Raw genomic sequence first — 16,394 nt, forward strand, 5'->3', positions numbered from 1 at the left:
CACCACAGAGGCACACGCTGCACACACGCCCCCATGTCAGAGCACAGCAGTCGCCACACGGGCAAGCGGACACTGCCCACCTCCGTCCTCAAGGCATCACCGGGCAGAGTGAGGACCAGAAGGGCTAGCAACGCCCTGGGGGATGCAGGGGCTCACGGGTGTCCCCAACCAAAGAAGACCACAAGGGGCACAGCACCAGTGACACGCGTGAGGACAGGTGTGGACACTGGGAGCAAGACCATGAGACAGACGGCGCTGCCCCAGCTGCGGACCATATGCCCATCGGGAGCCTCGGCCTCAAAGGGAAACACAAGCAGAAGCCTGGGCAGCACAGAGCTCTGACAAGGCCCACGGGCTCCCTCACATGCCCCGAACTCCGGAGCAAACCCCTCGGGCAGAGGCTCCGGGGGCCAGAGAGCGGGCGGGGCTGAGGGAGCAGAGCGGCTCCGGGGGCCAGAGAGCGGCAGCGGAGAGCGGGGGGTCACCGACGCAGCCACCAGGGCGACGCGATGACCGTGCAGTGCAGACGCGGCACTCACGGGGAACCAGTAACTACTTACAGACCAGAGAGAGCCAGGGAGACAGAAACACCCCCGCAAGGACACGAGCGAACACACAGACCATGGGGCCACCCGGCTGGGGCGTCCCTGCGGGGGCGGGGGGGCAGGTCGCATGGAGCCCAGGAAACCCTACATGCTCTCCACGGGCCCCACAAATGTCGAAGCGCTCACCGATGGCCCAGACAACACCCAGCGAAAACCGTGCGTGGGCACGGCCCTCTCAGGACAAGGTAGCACCCAGCCCCAAGCCAGCACCGTGTCCTGGGAGGCACCTGGGCCACATGCCCGTGGCCACCACTGCCACTCAGCAGGGGCTGAAGGGCCAGGCCATGGCCTGGGCGTCAGGAGACATCAGCAGGCCGGACGTCGGTGGCGAGCACAAAGCAGCGGTCACTCACGTGGAAGACCTGTGATGGAGCGCACAGAAGCAGGCCTGGAAACCTGGGGCTTTGAAACCTGGGGCTTCCACACCTGGCAGCAGCGGAAGACTGCGGAAGGACACTGCTCAGGGCAGCAGCACCGGGCAGGTGGCCTGGCCTAGAGAGTGGTTCAGGAACACCCACGGGGCGGGAGATGTCCACTCTTGGAGTGGGTCCACGGGGCGCTGGGCTGGGGCTTGGGCCACGGAGCAGCGGCATCTGCCCTCCAGATAGCCCGAGGCAGGGGTGGTAAGCAACAGGCCTTGCTGAACCAGAGAGACGTACAACAGGGCCCCGCGCAGACCTAAAAACGGGGCCCCGAGGACTGGGCAGGAAGGCAACATGGGAGCGTCCAGGAGCGCAAGAAAGACCCCGTATGCGCGGAGACCCGTGCACAGACACAGCGGCTCTGCGATGCCCCCGGCTACGTGGGAGCCACGACGGGGAGCCGGCGGCCGCAGGAAGGGGTTCTGGGGGCAGTGGCAGAACAGTCCGGAATGAAGATCTGGGTGCTGAGGACCAGCTTCCCCGAAGGCTAGAACCTGGGGGCACAGAAGTCCCAGGAGCAGCTGGACACTCAGCACAGCACGTCAGGGTCAGGTGGTGTCCAGGGCGGGGACCCTGTGAAGGGTGGCCCTGCAGCCCTGCACGGGGCGGCAGCAAACAGGGCCAGAGGCTGGCCAGCAGGGAGTGCCTGGCGCAGGTGACGTGAGCAGGGCCGGCCCCTGGAGGCCGTGGGGGACGCGGCTGTGCTCACCGTCTCTGGTCAGGCTGGCGAGGGTCCCCTTGGCCTTCGGCCGGCTGTTCTCCAGCTCGCTCTCGATGGCGTCCTGATAGCTGGAGATCTCACCTGGAGGGGGCGACCGCGCACACTGAGCTCAAACCCACTGCTCTAGGGGCCGGAGGCACCTGTCACGGTGAGGCCGGCGGGTTACCTTCGACGTCCTCCAGTTTCTTGGACAGGACCTGTTCGAGCTGAAACAACAGTGGAAACAAAGTCGTCATGTGGGGAAGCGGCTGCACGGCGCTTGGGTCCCCAGCCCCGACACACGCCGACTCCCACGCCCAAGGAACTGGACTGTACTGAGCCCGCCCAGGGCAGAGCCAGGGCTGACCCTGATGGCTGTGGGGAAGATGTGGGGGCCATCGAGGGACCTGGCACCCCACGTCCCATGCCCCCAGGGCTCAGCCCCTAACCTCACCTGACCGCTGGGGCACCGCCCACCTCTCCCTGCATGCCGTGGAGACACAGACCCGACCTGGCCCGTTTCAAAGTAAAAACGGGACACAAGACGTAGTAACACCGCAAGATGCCGGCGTGCTGCACGGCCAAGGCCCGGCCCGCCCGCGCGGGGCGCACTCACCTGCTTCATGCGTAGCTTCCGCTGCCCGGCGGTGTATGATGGGGGGTCGCACTCCCCCTCCAGGTCGATCTTCATGAACTCGTCCACAGTGAGCTGGCTCGTGGGCGTGTCCTCAAACTCCGTCAGCCTGGAACAAGAAAGCCTCAGGAGAGAGCCGCCCGGTGCCCGGCCACCCTCGGCTACGAGCCCTCCTCGCCGCGGCCAACAGCGGGGCCCCAGGGAGGAAAGGTCGCACTGGTCGCTCCCACGGGGAGACTCAGAGGAGGCCCAGACGCAAGGAGACCAAGCCGGCAGCCCTAGGTAGTCGCCAGCTAGAGCTTACTCACGTCTCATGCGACCTGCGAGACGTCTAAGAATAAAAAACTTATTTCAAAAAAACTTCCAAAGAGAACTAGACATCAAACGTGAAAAATACTTTATCTGCTTCAGAAAGTGCCGCAGGCTACGATCTCAGACGAGAAACACCTTGCAGGTGGCAGATTCGAGTGAAAACGGCCCCGACAGGGACCGGTGATGGGGCTCCTGACAACCCCGTCCAGCCCACCCGCGGCTGACGCTGCAGCTAGCTCGGCCGCCCCACAGACACCGCAGCCCAGAGTGGGGGCTTGTGGACACCCGGGCTTCCTGGGAGGGCTCTCAGTGCACCCCAACCTACCTTGGGGTGTGGGCAGAAGGGCCACTGCAGGCGCAGCTGGTGGGGGCCAGGAAGATGGACCAAGACCCTGGACAGAGGCGGGCAGCCCCTCGACGACCCAGGCCGTTCTGGGTCCTGGCCAGACCAGTGGACGGGAGGGCCGCAGAGGCAGGTGTGGTCAGCACACAGAGCAGGTGTCTGAACCCCAGGCCACGACCGAGAGCCACCTACCTCTTGCGCAGTGTGGACTCACACACCTTGACCACGCTGATGACCTCTTTGACGGTTCTCCGGAAATCATGCATCCTGGCCGCAACCAGAAGTGCTGGAAAGAAGCACGACGGGGCAAGGGACAGGGGAGGTCAAGCCTCGGGACGGGCCAGGGTGGTGACCTGGGCAGTGGGAGTCCTGCCCGGGAGGGCTGTGGGGTCTCACGGCCGGTGACCGTTGCCCAGTGCTCGTGAGGTCCCACACCCGAGAGCCGCGTGCTGCTTTGCGTGCAACTACGCCACAGCGGAGAGTCAGAAAGTGCGGCGTCGCGCCTTCCGTCTCAAACTCAGAAAACAAAAACGCATCTTCTGAGAACCTCGTGGGACCCCTCAAAGCTGGTGAGCGAACTCTGAGGTGACACCCAACAAGCACCGGTTGGCAACAGAGGTAAGGACTCTGGGAACACGGCCCAGAGTGGGCCCCGTGCCGCGGAGCACGGGAACGCAGGCTCTCGGCATCCCAGGAAGGACCGGAGCCAGGAGTTGGGGAGTGGGGGTGTCCTGGAGTAGAGGCCACCAGACAGGCGTAAAGGCCTGCTGGGGAGGACTCCAGGCCCAAGGGCTACGTCAGACCCCAAGGCGTCAGGGAAAGAGCTAGAAAACGCAGAGGGAGACCAATCAGCTACCCTTTGGGAGGCCAAGGAGCCAGCCCAAAAGGCCAGGGATCGTCAACAGTAGTGACTTGGCACTAGGGACAGGGCTGGCCTCGTGGGAGCCCTCGAGGGACAGGACAGCTCTGGAGACAGTAACCCCCACAACCAGCAGAGCCTGACCCTCCTGACCCCGGGCCTCCTGACCCCAGGCCGTCCTACCCGCCCCGCAGAGACCCGAGGGTGCCTGGGCCTCCTACCCTGGGCTGTCCTCCCTGCTGGCAGAAACCCAAGGTGGCCTGACCCTCCTGACCCCAGGCCTCCTGAGCCCGGCTGTCCCACCTGCCCCACAAAGACCCAAGGGGACCTGGCGCTCCTGACCCCGGGCTATCCTACCTGCCCCACGGAGACCCGAGGGGACCCGTCCTGCTGACCCCATGCAGTCCTACCCGCCCGATGGGAGACCCAAGAGGACCTGGCCCTCCTGACCCCAGGCCTCCTGACCCGTCCTACCTGCCCCGCAGAGGCCCGAGGGGCGCCGGCCAGTGTGCATCCAGTCTCTCTTCATGCGCTGCAGGAGCCTCAGGGCTGTCATGGACACCTCGTGATTCTTCTCTCCAAACTCCAGCAGGTGAGCAAAGCGCGGGATGTAGAGACACGGATCTGCCGCAGACGGGGGTGCCTCAGTGCCGCCCAGGGTGCGTCCCCCTCCCCCAGGCCCCATGGAACATGCGTGTTCCAGCTCTGGGTGGCGCACCAGCACCACCCAGCAGGATACCCGTCCTAGGGGTGACCCTCCTGCTCCTCCAACTGCATGGCTTTCCCGGCCCTTGGTGGGGGCTGGCGGCCCCGTCCCTCCCACAGCAGCCACAGGGGTCGGGCGCTAAGCCTGCACGGGCACCCGCGTGCTCGTGGACGCACGCGACACCTGCGGCTGTGTCTGGCACCTGCCGGATGGCCACTGGGACGGAGCCTGCTTGCTCCCCACTCGCTGGCTGAGTTCACCATCCGAAACTCAAGCCACGGCTTCCCCCCGCTGTCTGCAGGTGCAGGGGCAGCTCAAGTGACCATACTCTTCCGCGCAGGGGAAAGCTCAGGAGGGACCCGTGCACACACTCTCCCTCCCTCAGCTGACCCAATCATGTGGGGCCGTTGGAACACCAGAGGCCAGACTTGCTCTGGATGGGGTCGTCAGGAAGTCCTTGCTGAGGCCTGAAGAGGGAGCTCCCTGAGGGGGCCACAGGCCAGCCAGAGAGCAGGCGTGTGGGGCAGGTGGTGATCGGCAGGACCCTGCTGTCCACCAACATCAAGCACCCTCCTTTGGGGGGCCGATCAGTCCACGTCCACGAGGGGCCACCGGACTGAGCTCCAGACCCTGGAAGCTCCACGTGGGCTGGCACCGGCAGTGCCCTGCAGCCCGGCGGCGGCCAGCAGAGCCTGGAGACACCGCGGACACAGAGCCCTCCCAGGACGCTCTGCCTCAAGCGCCCGAAGCGCAGACTGGCCACAGAGAGACCAGCTCGGCCTGTGCCTCTAAACAGCGACCTTCACCGACAGCCTGTCCGGGTGCTGCAAACTCAAAGGCTCAGCGGACCAGCAAGGACCGGGGTGCCGGGGAGGACGCTCTCTCCGCTAAGGACCTGACTTGGGCTCAGGTCACGAATCCCCCTCCGGGTCGGGCTCCTTCTCTGCCCCCGCCTGGGGTGAAGGTGGAGCCGCACTGCCGGTGGAGCGCGGCGAGCCCGCGGGGGCGCAGGGACGGTCCGGCCGGGGCGCCCAGCAGGCCCCCGGGAGCGACCGGCGGGCGACAGGGCCCCCGGGGGACGAGGGCAGTCCCGGAGGCCAGGGCAGCGCGCGCACACGAGCGGCACGACCAGGCGCGCGCACCCCCGCCTCCCGAGGGCTCCTGCGCGCCCCGCACCGACACGCACGCGCGTCTGCGCGCAGCCAGCGGAGGCGGGGGTGGGGTGGGGGCGCGGGGGCGCGCACGTCGCCCGCGCGAGGGCAGGGGCGGGGCGGCGCGGGCCGCGAGCGCGCACGTCGTCTGCGCGGCGGGGTAGGGGCGGCGGAGAGGCGTGACGCGACGTGACGCGCAGGCGCCGGGCGGCAGGGCGAGGGCGGCCGGGACGGCGCCCCCTGCTGCGGGCTCGGGCTGCGGGCTGCGGGCTGCGGGCGCGCCGGCGGGCGGGCTGCGGGCGGCCCCATGCTGCTGCCCCTGGCCTGCCTGCACGGCCGGGTGGCGCAGTGCCTCACGGCGCTCCTGGTGCTCGCGGAGCCGCCCCCCCGGCCCCGGCGCGGCGCTCGGGCGCTCGGTCCCCCGCCGGCGCGCGCGGAGGCCGCCCTGCCCGCGAAGATGGCCGCGGAGCTGTACCCGGCCGCCGGCGCCGCGGCCGCCACCGCCACGGACATCGCCAACAGCAACGCCGCCGCCGCCGCGGGCAGGAAGGGCCCGCCCTGCGCCCCGCCGCCCGCCCCGCCGCCGCCCGCGCCCGCGCCGCCCGCGCCGGACAACAACAACTTGGAGAGCCCCAGCTGGCAGGCGGTGCACCCGACCCTGCGCGAGCGGTGAGCCCGGCCCGGCCTGACCCCCGCGACGGCCTGACCCCCGCGCCCCGCCCCGCCCTGACCCCCCGCGACGGCCTGACCCCCCCCGCGCCCCGCCCCGCCCCGCCCCGACCTCCCGCGCCGCGCCCCGGCCTGACCCCCGCGCCCCGCGCATCTGCCCTTTGCAGGAACGCGCTCATGTTCAATAACGAGCTCATGGCCGACGTGCACTTCGTCGTGGGGCCCCCGGGAGCGGCCCGCAGGGTGCCCGCCCACAAGGTGAGGGCTCGCCCGGCCCTTCCCGGGGCGCCCTCCCCAACCTGGGAGGGAGGGGGGTCGCGGCTTCCAGGCCTCCGCCGGGGGCGGGGCGGGGCGCGGCTCAGGGCAGCTCGGGTCTCCTCTGCAGTACGTCCTGGCCGTGGGCAGCTCCGTCTTCTACGCCATGTTCTACGGCGACTTGGCCGAAGTGAAGTCGGAAATCCACATCCCCGACGTGGAGCCCGCGGCCTTCCTCATCTTGCTCAAGTAAGCGCGCCGCCCGGGGCGCAGGGAGGGGCGGCCGTGGGTGCTCCCGCTGTCCAGGGCCACCCCGAGCATCCCGTGATGCAGCCCCCGCCCCCGCCCAGGTACATGTACAGCGACGAGATCGACCTGGAAGCCGACACGGTGCTGGCCACTCTCTACGCTGCCAAGAAGTACATCGTCCCCGCTCTAGCGAAAGCCTGCGTCAACTTCCTGGAGACGAGTCTGGAAGCCAAAAACGCCTGTGTCCTGCTGTCGCAGAGCCGGCTGTTTGAGGAGCCGGAGCTGACCCAGCGCTGCTGGGAGGTCATCGACGCGCAGGCCGAGATGGCTCTGCGGTCTGAAGGCTTCTGTGAGATCGACTGGCAGACGCTGGAAATCATCGTGACTCGGGAGGCCCTCAACGCCAAGGAGGCGGTGGTCTTCGAGGCCGTGCTCAACTGGGCCGAGGCAGAGTGCAAGAGACAGGGCTTGCCGGTCACCGCGCGCAACAAGAGGCACGTTTTGGGGCCCGCCCTCTACCTGGTCCGAATCCCCACCATGAGCCTGGAGGAGTTTGCCAACGGCGCTGCTCAGTCGGACGTCCTGACCCTGGAGGAGACCCACAGCATCTTCCTGTGGTACACGGCAGCCAACAAGCCCCCGCTCAGCTTCCCCCTGACCAAGAGGAAGGGCCTGGCCCCGCAGCGCTGCCACCGCTTCCAGTCGTCCGCCTACCGCAGCAACCAGTGGCGCTACCGCGGGCGCTGCGACAGCATCCAGTTCGCCGTGGACAGGAGGGTGTTTGTCGCGGGGCTGGGCCTGTACGGCTCCAGCGCCGGCAAAGCCGAGTACAGCGTCAAGATCGAACTCAAGCGGCTAGGGCTGGTGCTGGCGCAGAAGCGGACCAGGTTCGTGTCGGACGGCTCCAGCAGCACTTTCCCGGTGTGGTTCGAGCACCCCCGTGCAGGTGGAGCAGGACACCTTCTACACAGCCAGCGCCGTCCTGGACGGCAGCGAGCTCAGCTACTTCGGGCAGGAAGGCATGACGGAAGTGCAGTGTGGCAAGGTGACCTTCCAGTTCCAGTGCTCCTCGGACAGCACCAACGGGACCGGGGTGCAGGGTGGGCAGATCCCCGAGCTCATCTTCTACGCCTGAGGGACTGAGGGGCGGCGTGACCGTGCTAGGTCAGGCACCAGGAGGAGGCCTCTCTCTGCGGCCGGCCCCGCCGGGAAGGGACGTGCGGGGGACGGTGCGACCCCGTTGTCCCCTGCCGGCTGCCTTACTGACATCATTAAAGGCTTCGCTTCTTTCTATCTCTCTTGTCCGTAGTCGGCGGCGGTTCGGAGCGGGAGCCAGAGGCTCTCCCGCACGCCGAGGGCCGGGGGTTCTGAGTTCTGGCTGCTGGGCGGACCCGGGGGCACAAGGCTTCGTACAGGCCCCTCCCGCAGGGCCCACACCGCCTGCTTTGTGGGCTCTGCCATCCCTCCCGCCCGTGAGTTTGCGGCGGTACCACGCTTAACCTAAAACCTTCCCTTCAAACCAAAATTGGGAAAAGTCACCTAAAATAGTCCACATCTAACTGCGTCTCCGTAACAAGGTTTCCACAAAGCAGGAGCCACCGAGAAAGAAGCGAGCGAGGGACCGGGAAGCGGAGACCCACGCTCTCCCGCACGCCTGTGGACGGCGCGTCCCTTCCAGCACACAAAGAAGCCCCCACAGCTACGCCAGGCTTCCTGGTTCGAAACAAACTGCCTCCCGGGGGCCGCCTGTCCCTGTGGGTGTCGGTCAGCTTCCGCGTGGGGCTGGCGTGCAATGCTCTGGAAGAGGCCCGGTGTCTGCTTGCGTCGCGCTTCCTGAGGCCTCCCAGCCTCTCGGACCGAGCCCTACTGGAGGACTCCTGGATCTGAGGGTGGTGGGTGCGGTGGGGCTCTCTGCCGGCCTCGGGCTGCAGGCCCCAGATGGCCCCGTGCAGGCCGGCCTCAGGGTAAGACAGGCTCTCTGGGCCCTCCCAGGCTGCACACACTCTGGACAGTTGCTCTGTTTCTGAAAAACCTCAGCTTGACCCCCAGAGGGAGGAGCCGTGTCACTCGGCACAGGGACGTGGCCTCTTGGAAGGGGACCTAGCCTGGCCTAGCTCAGCAGCCGCGCCCCTCTCCTGACCCACACTGCCAGACCCTGGCTTCCCAGCCCCAGGGGACCACCCTGCACCCCCCGCCCACCCCTACCCAGCTGCACTCTGTTCCGTGAGATATGCGTGTCGAGGCCCCCGCTGACGACTGACCACGCTCCCCTCGGGAAAGCCCCCAGGGAAGGTGGAACAGCCTAGGGAAGCCCCGGCTCCGTCCATCGGGGTCCTGCCTGCCCCGGAGCATCTGCCACTGGCTGTGTTCCCCAGACAGTAGACAGATGGGGCCTGTTTCCCTCTGTGGCCTGCTCTACACCTGCCAGGGACTGACCACGGGCACGCTGCATTCAAGCCAGAGGTAACCCCCAAACCGTCGGGCTCTCGGCTCCCTTTCAGAGCTCCCTGCCTGCCTGCGGAAGCTCCCGTCCCTGCACAGGACCCCCTCCCACTCCGAGCTCCGGCCAGGCTGCGGCCCCCCTGCCAGCCCCGCCGTACCTATTGCCGGCGCGTTGATGCACAGCTCTCTTGCCAGGAGGAGGAAGGTCTTCCCCAGCACATACACGTTCACCTGTGAGCAAGAGGCCACAGCTGAGGACGGCATCGGGGTTTCTGAAACGTTTGCTCCGTTCCCTCTTCGTTCAGTCCGACAGATCCCACATCAGAGCTGCTGGTGCTCCTGCCTGCCCCCATCCCCACGCCCACCCCAGTCCCCATGCCCACCCACCTCCCGATCCCCGTCAGAGCTGCTGGTGCTCCTGCCTGCCCTGGTCCCCACGCCCACCCGCCTCCCGATCCCAACTACCCCTGTCTCCACAATGACTGCATTGGTAAGAGAAGCCGCTGAGAGCGGTGGGTGCGCCCCAAGTTCACTGTAATTCACACCGGTGTGCACCCCTGCGTGCTCCCTGCGGGCTGTGGCCTCGGCCCCTTGTTGGAATCCTTGTCTTTGTCCCTGTGGACCTGCTCCCGGCTGAGGCTCTCTGCAGGTCTCAGGGGCTGACCTGCCCCCAGCTGCTCCCATCAAGCCCAAAGCTGCTGTGGAGTCCACCGCCTGGCCAGGTTCCTGGCAGGTGGACACGGGGTCTAGGATTCTGGGGTGCAGACCACCAGCATGGCCAGCCTGGGGTTTCATGCAGTCCCGGGCCGCATGAAGGCCTGGCAGGGGGCCTGTGGGTAAGGGGCTTCTGAGCCGTGTTTGATGGCAGGCATGGGAGAAGCTGTTCCGTGTGGATGAGGCGCACAGTTGGGAAAAGCCTGGGCTTAGCCCCTTCAGCCCAAGCTGGAGAGAGGCCTGGCCCCTGCCCCTGCCCCTGGGGCTTGCAGGCCTCAGTGTCCTGGCCCTGGCCCCGGCCCCCTGCCGCTGGTCTCCCCAGAGTTCCTCTGCCCCATCAAGGCTGGCCCGTGAGCTCCTGAATGAGGGCCCCTGAGCCTCGTGCCCAGGAAGCTACCAGAAAAGACCAGGAAGAAGAGCCAAGAGCGCCCGCCAGGGGCTCCCAGGCAGCAGAGACCGGTGCCTGCGGAGAAGACGGAGGGGTGGGGGACGCTGCACTTCACATCCAGGCCACCTTCTCCAAGCCCCCTTCCCAGGGCTGGGGGCTCCCAGAGCTTGCCTTCTGAAAGGAGTCTGGCCCGGCCTGCCCACCGGGGTGCACGCGCAGTGAGCCTGTCGGTGTGTGCGCGTGTGGAAGCGTCTCCCAACGGCACCCCGAGCTCCTGCACCCTCCTAGCCTCATGCCCGTTGGGACCAGGGTGGCACTCACCTGCCCCTCCCCACCGCAGCAGAACCACCCTGACCCACCGCCCCTTCCCATCTCCCACCTCCCTGGCCCTGGCCCAGGCAGACGGAGACCCGGATGCGACAGGGAAGGGCTCTCTATGTTAGAAACAGTGACACGGACCCTGAGGACCCCTCGCTGGGTTTATGGCTCAGCTCCGTGGAGGCGGCTGGTCACAGCTCGCTGTGGCTGGCCAGTCTTCCCGCTCCTGTCCACCGGGCAGATGGGCTCTGCACGAAGACAGCCAAGTGCCCCTGTGCCGGCCACAAGTTCGTGGGGTGTCAGGATCCCCCAGTTCCTCCAGGGGGTGCTCAGTGGGAACTGAACTCTGAGCCTGTGTCAGCCCTTGGGAGCCCCACGCCAGCCTCCCTCCGTCCTTGCTGGGAAGCCCAGGAAGGGGCACAGCCGAGGAGTGCTGGGCTCCCGCGTCCGACAGGTCTGCTTCAGCAGGACTCCCAGGAGGTGCCGTTTACACACGCACACGGGCAGCCTCTGGTTGCGCAGAAAGCCAGCTCCGTCAGCGCGAGGCCCTGTGGCGTGTGGGGCACCGGCACCTGACCAAGCCTTCCTCGAGGGCATGGGATCTCTGTGGGTCCCACACACCCTCACATGGCGGTCATGCCTGTTTTCCATGCCCCCTGCTCTTTCCGAGCCCTCTGGGGAGTGATCCCCCCGCCTGCCCCAGCGCTGCCCCCAGGGACAGGATGCAGAACCCCGCTGACCCCGCCCCCGTGAGCCTCCCGTCCGCACAGGCGGCCCCATGCTAGGTCCTTCTATCATCTTCAGTAGTTTGCAAACGGGGGAAGCAACGGAATATGCTTTCCTGGTGCCACACAGGATCCCCACGTAGACACAACGTGGGCTTTACTGCCGAAGAAAACCGCGTTTCAGTGCTCTGTTTCTGCTAAAGCATCTTCCTTCCCTCGGACCACGTTCTCCAGGGCCTTTCCGCTGCTTCGGAGACCGAGGTCGCCCGGCCCCCAGGACAGCACGGTGACCCCGTGTTTACTGCCCCCCACCCCGGTGTGTCCTCTGTTCTGAGGACCGGCCTCTGGGCTGTGGGGCGCAGCCCCCGCCCCCCACGGGAAAGGGGCTGAGGAGGGAAGCCTGGATACCTGGAGCAGGTCGCTGAGGTCGAGGAGCATGTCTGTGGCGGGGGTCAAGGAACGTCTGCACTCGAGCCCCCGGGCTCCAGGACCCTACCGCTTCCCGAGGCGCAGACCCACCCCCGGCCACAGCACCTTGTTACAAATCCAGGCTCAGCGCTGGGTCTCCCCGGACGGGTGAGGGGCCGGCGGCAGGCGACCAGAGCCTGGGAACCACACCACGGGACCGGCGAAGTCACCCTTTGCGGAGCACCCCTGTCCCCCGTGGACACAGCCCAGGAGCCCGGGACACTCACTCCATCCCTCGGTAGCTACTGAGAGCCTGCCAGGCGCTGCACGGGGCCACAACGTGTGGCTCTGGGGGACAGACACATAGCTAGTCCCCTTTGGTGGCGGGCGGCACCTCCACAGTGCTGGCGTTTGAGGGGACAGCTGTGGGCACTCTGGCATGGAACCTGTCCTCACTCTTGAGCAGATGATTAAAGACTAACCAGATCATGTCCTCCGTGACCTGGAACCCAGGGGGACACACACAAAACACAGGACATCGGCTGCTGAGGAAGGCACCCGGTCAAGTGTGCTGAAATGTCCCATCACTCACTTTCTGCTGCGGCTTTGAGACGGTAACGGAGAGAGATCAGAGTAGACCACGTGTCGGGAGGGAGACCCTGGGTCCACGCACAGAGGAAGAAAGAGTCCCCCGATGCCACAGCCCCACGAGGTCCCGGACACCCCACCACCACCTCGCAGGGCCTGGACTGAGGGGCAGGCTTGCTTCTCGCCGTCTCCGAAGGCGTGCCCTCGGGCAGTAGGGTCACCACCAGATGACAGGGTGCCAGCTGTTGGGGGGGGGGGGGGAGTTGGGACCACGTGCAGAGATAAGAGCCAGCCGGGGAGTCACAGGCGCCGTCCCGCAGGAGCGAGCGGGAACCCGCGGTGTCGGGACAGATGCGCAAGACGCAGCAAGCCCGGAGGCAGAGCTCCAGGGATGGTCGACGTGTCGGGGCTACCGGGGGGTCGGGTCGGGGTGGGGTGGGGCCAGGGATGGACAGGGGAGTACAGGGGACCCTCGAGGCAGTGAGGCCTCCGCCTGATGTGACGGGCAGGGGTGGGACAGGACAGGCACAGTGTGCCGACGTGGGTGGGGTCGGGGACGCGGGGGAGGCTGCACCGGTCTTGCCTCTAACCTGGAACTGCTCTAAAACAGGAAGTCTGTTCGGACGATTATCATAAAATAAAGGCCAAGTAACAGCTGAAAGTCTCGAGCAGACACGTGGAGGAGAAGCACGGAGCTCCCACGCGCATGAGAACAACTCGCCCTCGGGAGCTACCCTGGAAACGCAGACAAGACGCCCCCCACAGCTCCCAACGCTGCCAGAGGCGGGGGCCGCCCCAACCCAAGCACCTGCTGGCTGGGCCGCCATGGAACAGAGGCCACAGCTTCCTGTCGCACTGACCACGCACCTGCCTCTGACCAGCTTCTCCATACCCAGGGACGTACCCTCGGACATGCAGGCTGCATCCACACACGAGCCTCCCACAGCCAGAAGGCCGGCCTGCAGCTCCCTGCCACACCCAGGACAGACCACGGAGTCGGACGGACCTGTGGACACAACCGGAGCGCAGAAATGGACAGACTCACGGAGAAGGACAGACCCACGGAGACGGACCCAGGGAGATGGACAGACCCACGGAGACGGACAGATCGCAGAGAGGGACGGACCGCAGAGATGGACGGACCCTCGGGGAGGTATGGACCGCAGGCTGCAGCTGTCTCCCAGGCGACATGGCAAGGGCCCCGCGGTGCCGTGGGCTCTACCGGGTCAGCTGTGCGGAATGTGTGCTTCATCTCCATAAAGCCATCACCCAGAAAAGAAACTCCTAAAGCCGGCAGTGTCCACCGTGGCAGCAGGCGCCAGCAGGGTCGAGGGCTCTGTCAACACGCAGGGTCTGCGCCGCGTGGACAAGATGAAGCCGTGCAGAGCTGACACAACAGGCCCGAGGCCCACGTGCTGCCGTCCCCGTGGCCGAAGGAGAGTCGGCAGTTACGACACTCGCACAAGGACAACGCTGAAGGCCCAGCCGTGGAAGAAGAAACAGTGCCGACGGTCCCCAGCCCACGGGTGCCGTGTGGCCTCGACAAGGATGTGACCGGAGCACAGGCCGACTGCACGAGCCCCCACTAGACACCGGCACACACGCCGGCAGCACCAGCAGGGGGGACACAGCGCGGCCAAGGCTGCTTCCACGTCCGGAGGTCAGCACGGCTCACCACAGCGGCAGCGAAGAGCTGGAGCCCGCGTGACCGTCCAGACGCCGAGACCCACGCCCGTCCTGACAAGAGCCCTCGGCAACAGGACAGAGGACACGAGCTCTGGCCGATGAAGGGCACCGGCCGGAGCCCGTGGCCTTGCACACCGGGCGTGGACAGAGCCGTTCCCAGCACACACCACGCAGCCACATGGGCGTGCAGACGGGCAAGCAGATGGCGACGGGACACAGGCGGGGAGGGACGCACCACAGCGGGCCGCGCGCCATCGCCAAGGCAGCGAGATCCCGACATTCAGACAGCAGGACTGACAACGGACTCGTATCGGACGTGACATCAGTGTGTGAAACCGGACCGCACTTGTGCGCGTCCGCGAGGGGCCATCTGCGATCGTGCGGAGCGCACGCTGGGGACCGAGCTAACCCAGCACAGCAGAGGCCCCGCGTCAGCAGTAATACAGCCGCAAGCGGGGGCAGCGGGAGGCAGCCGCGATGGTCACTGGCGGGAAGCCTCGGCGTTGCTAACAGCAAGTCACTTTCCACCCCCACACGTGGGTCCGTAAACCCGACCCAAACATCTCGCACGGTTTCTCAGAGGAATCGACAATCTGGTTCAAAAGCTTCCCGAGAACAGAGGCTGAGGACGGCGCAGACACCCGAGGAAGGGGCACCTGGGAGCGCAGCAAAGCCCACCCCTCGGAAGCCCCGAATTCCCAGGGAACCCGTAAAACTAAAAGCTTCTGGAAGGGACCCCACAAGAGCGTTTCTACGAGCCGGGCAGAAAAACAAGTGCACACATGAGCCGTAAAGGACCAGATGCGAAGGCGGCCCGTGGCCAGAGTTCAGCCCCAGGGAGGGCCCACCATGATGGCCACAGCTGGCGGGGAGACTACTCGCCGCACAGACACCTGGCCCGGACCTCGACCCCAGACACAGCCACACACACCGGTCAGGGCAGAACGGACATGCTGGCCAGCAGCCCCCAGAGGTCAGAAGCCCCCAGGCGGCCAACACATCAGTGCGTAGTCTTTGAATCTGCAACTTCCTGGGACCCAGTGACACCGGCCACCCCTGACGTGTGCCAGCCTGGAGCAGGAGGGCTGCAGGCAGTGGTGTGCCGGGCACATCTGTCCCTCCCACTCAGGCCCCCGGGGTTGGTGACCAGTCGCAGGGGACGGCGGCCTCCCCACACACACAGCTTCCAAGCTCAGGCCTACCGGCAGCTCAGCAGGATCCGTGAATGCCACAGGCTCCGGTGGCAGTGAGGACCCTCCCACGGGTGCACGTGGGCCCGCCCAGAAACAACAGGGCTGTGTGGCTGCCCCCTGATGCTTCTGTCCAGGGACAGTGGGCTAGACAGCAAGACCCTTCTGGCCTGGCCCCTGTCCAGCCGCCCCTTCGGGTGACAGTGACGGTGCTGCCATGGGCACCGTGGCCCAGTGTGTCTGAGGGCACTTCTTAGGAGGCTGAGGGGGAACTCTGCCGTAGTGAGAAAGGGTCCCCCACAGGGGCCATGCCCTCTCCCTCCCACCGCAGCCCACAAGGCACAGCACACCTCCCCCCGTGGCCAGCGAGCTGGGCGGCTTGTCTACACCTACTTCTCCCACGGGAGCATCTGCTCTGAGCCCCCACCCTCCGGCCAGATTCCAGAGCCTGGCCTGCACACTGCGTCCAGCTCCCCAGCACTCCTGGGAACTTGGGCAGCGCCAGCTCAGTCTCAAGCTTCGTGCACCCGCTCAGGGACATCCACACCACACACGGGATTGGGGGGGACAGAGCACAGCAGAGGCAAGACAGGTGTGTCCAGGTAGCGGCGGCATCTGGCGGATGCGGTGACCGGAACCCGAAGCCCACGCCTGCTTCCAGCGTTCACCTGCGTCAGGTACTCTGTGCTCAGATCCTAGGTTTCCCAAATCTTACACTTTAATGAAAGATTCTCGTACCGAGAACTGCCCAACCGGAAGGGTAGCCAACACTTCGAGCCACGCACCCTGCTACCAGGACCCTTCCAGTGGCCCCCACGTACCTACAAGAGCCACGGCCAGTGAGGACAGCCTGTGAGGGGGACACAGATGCCGCGAGAGGCACCCAGAGGGCGGCTGTGGCCCCAGAACAGGACATCACCAAGACGCAGCGCTCAGAGGACACAGAGCTCCTCCGGGTGCAAGTGTGGGAGCAGAAGTGAAGACGTGGCGGGAGACGGACTGCCCCGCTGTGGAAGGGAAGTGGGAGTGC

The 16,394-nt window shown here is 66.5% G+C and overlaps 2 protein-coding genes across 6 annotated transcripts in view; one reads left to right on the top strand and one right to left on the bottom strand.

The window, feature by feature from the left end:
• The window catches only part of BRF1 (BRF1 RNA polymerase III transcription initiation factor subunit), a 46,044-nt gene that overhangs the window by 11,337 nt on the left and 18,313 nt on the right, over positions 1 to 16,394 (bottom strand). For 4 of the 5 annotated variants that reach the window (XM_059183341.1, XM_059183337.1, XM_059183342.1 and 1 more), the window contains 7 exons: positions 11,901 to 11,932; positions 9,506 to 9,578; positions 4,350 to 4,499; positions 3,209 to 3,302; positions 2,344 to 2,470; positions 1,915 to 1,954; positions 1,737 to 1,829 (listed from right to left, as the gene is read on the bottom strand). In XM_059183341.1, the coding sequence (XP_059039324.1) occupies positions 1,737 to 1,829; positions 1,915 to 1,954; positions 2,344 to 2,470; positions 3,209 to 3,302; positions 4,350 to 4,499; positions 9,506 to 9,578; positions 11,901 to 11,932 (609 nt within the window). Of the gene's footprint in view, positions 1 to 1,736; positions 1,830 to 1,914; positions 1,955 to 2,343; positions 2,471 to 3,208; positions 3,303 to 4,349; positions 4,500 to 9,505; positions 9,579 to 11,900; positions 11,933 to 13,392; positions 14,317 to 16,394 lie in introns of those variants that run through there. The other variant, XM_059183338.1, reaches the window with a different exon arrangement.
• On the top strand, positions 5,979 to 8,198 carry BTBD6 (BTB domain containing 6). The gene is given in 5 exon segments (XM_059183343.1): positions 5,979 to 6,401; positions 6,569 to 6,659; positions 6,787 to 6,905; positions 7,007 to 7,841; positions 7,843 to 8,198. Coding segments are annotated over 5 exon segments (1,605 nt in total). The 5' UTR covers positions 5,979 to 6,039; the 3' UTR covers positions 8,041 to 8,198.

The sequence above is a fragment of the Mustela lutreola genome, chromosome 7 (assembly GCF_030435805.1).
Source record: "Mustela lutreola isolate mMusLut2 chromosome 7, mMusLut2.pri, whole genome shotgun sequence".
Lineage (NCBI taxonomy): Eukaryota > Metazoa > Chordata > Mammalia > Carnivora > Mustelidae > Mustela > Mustela lutreola.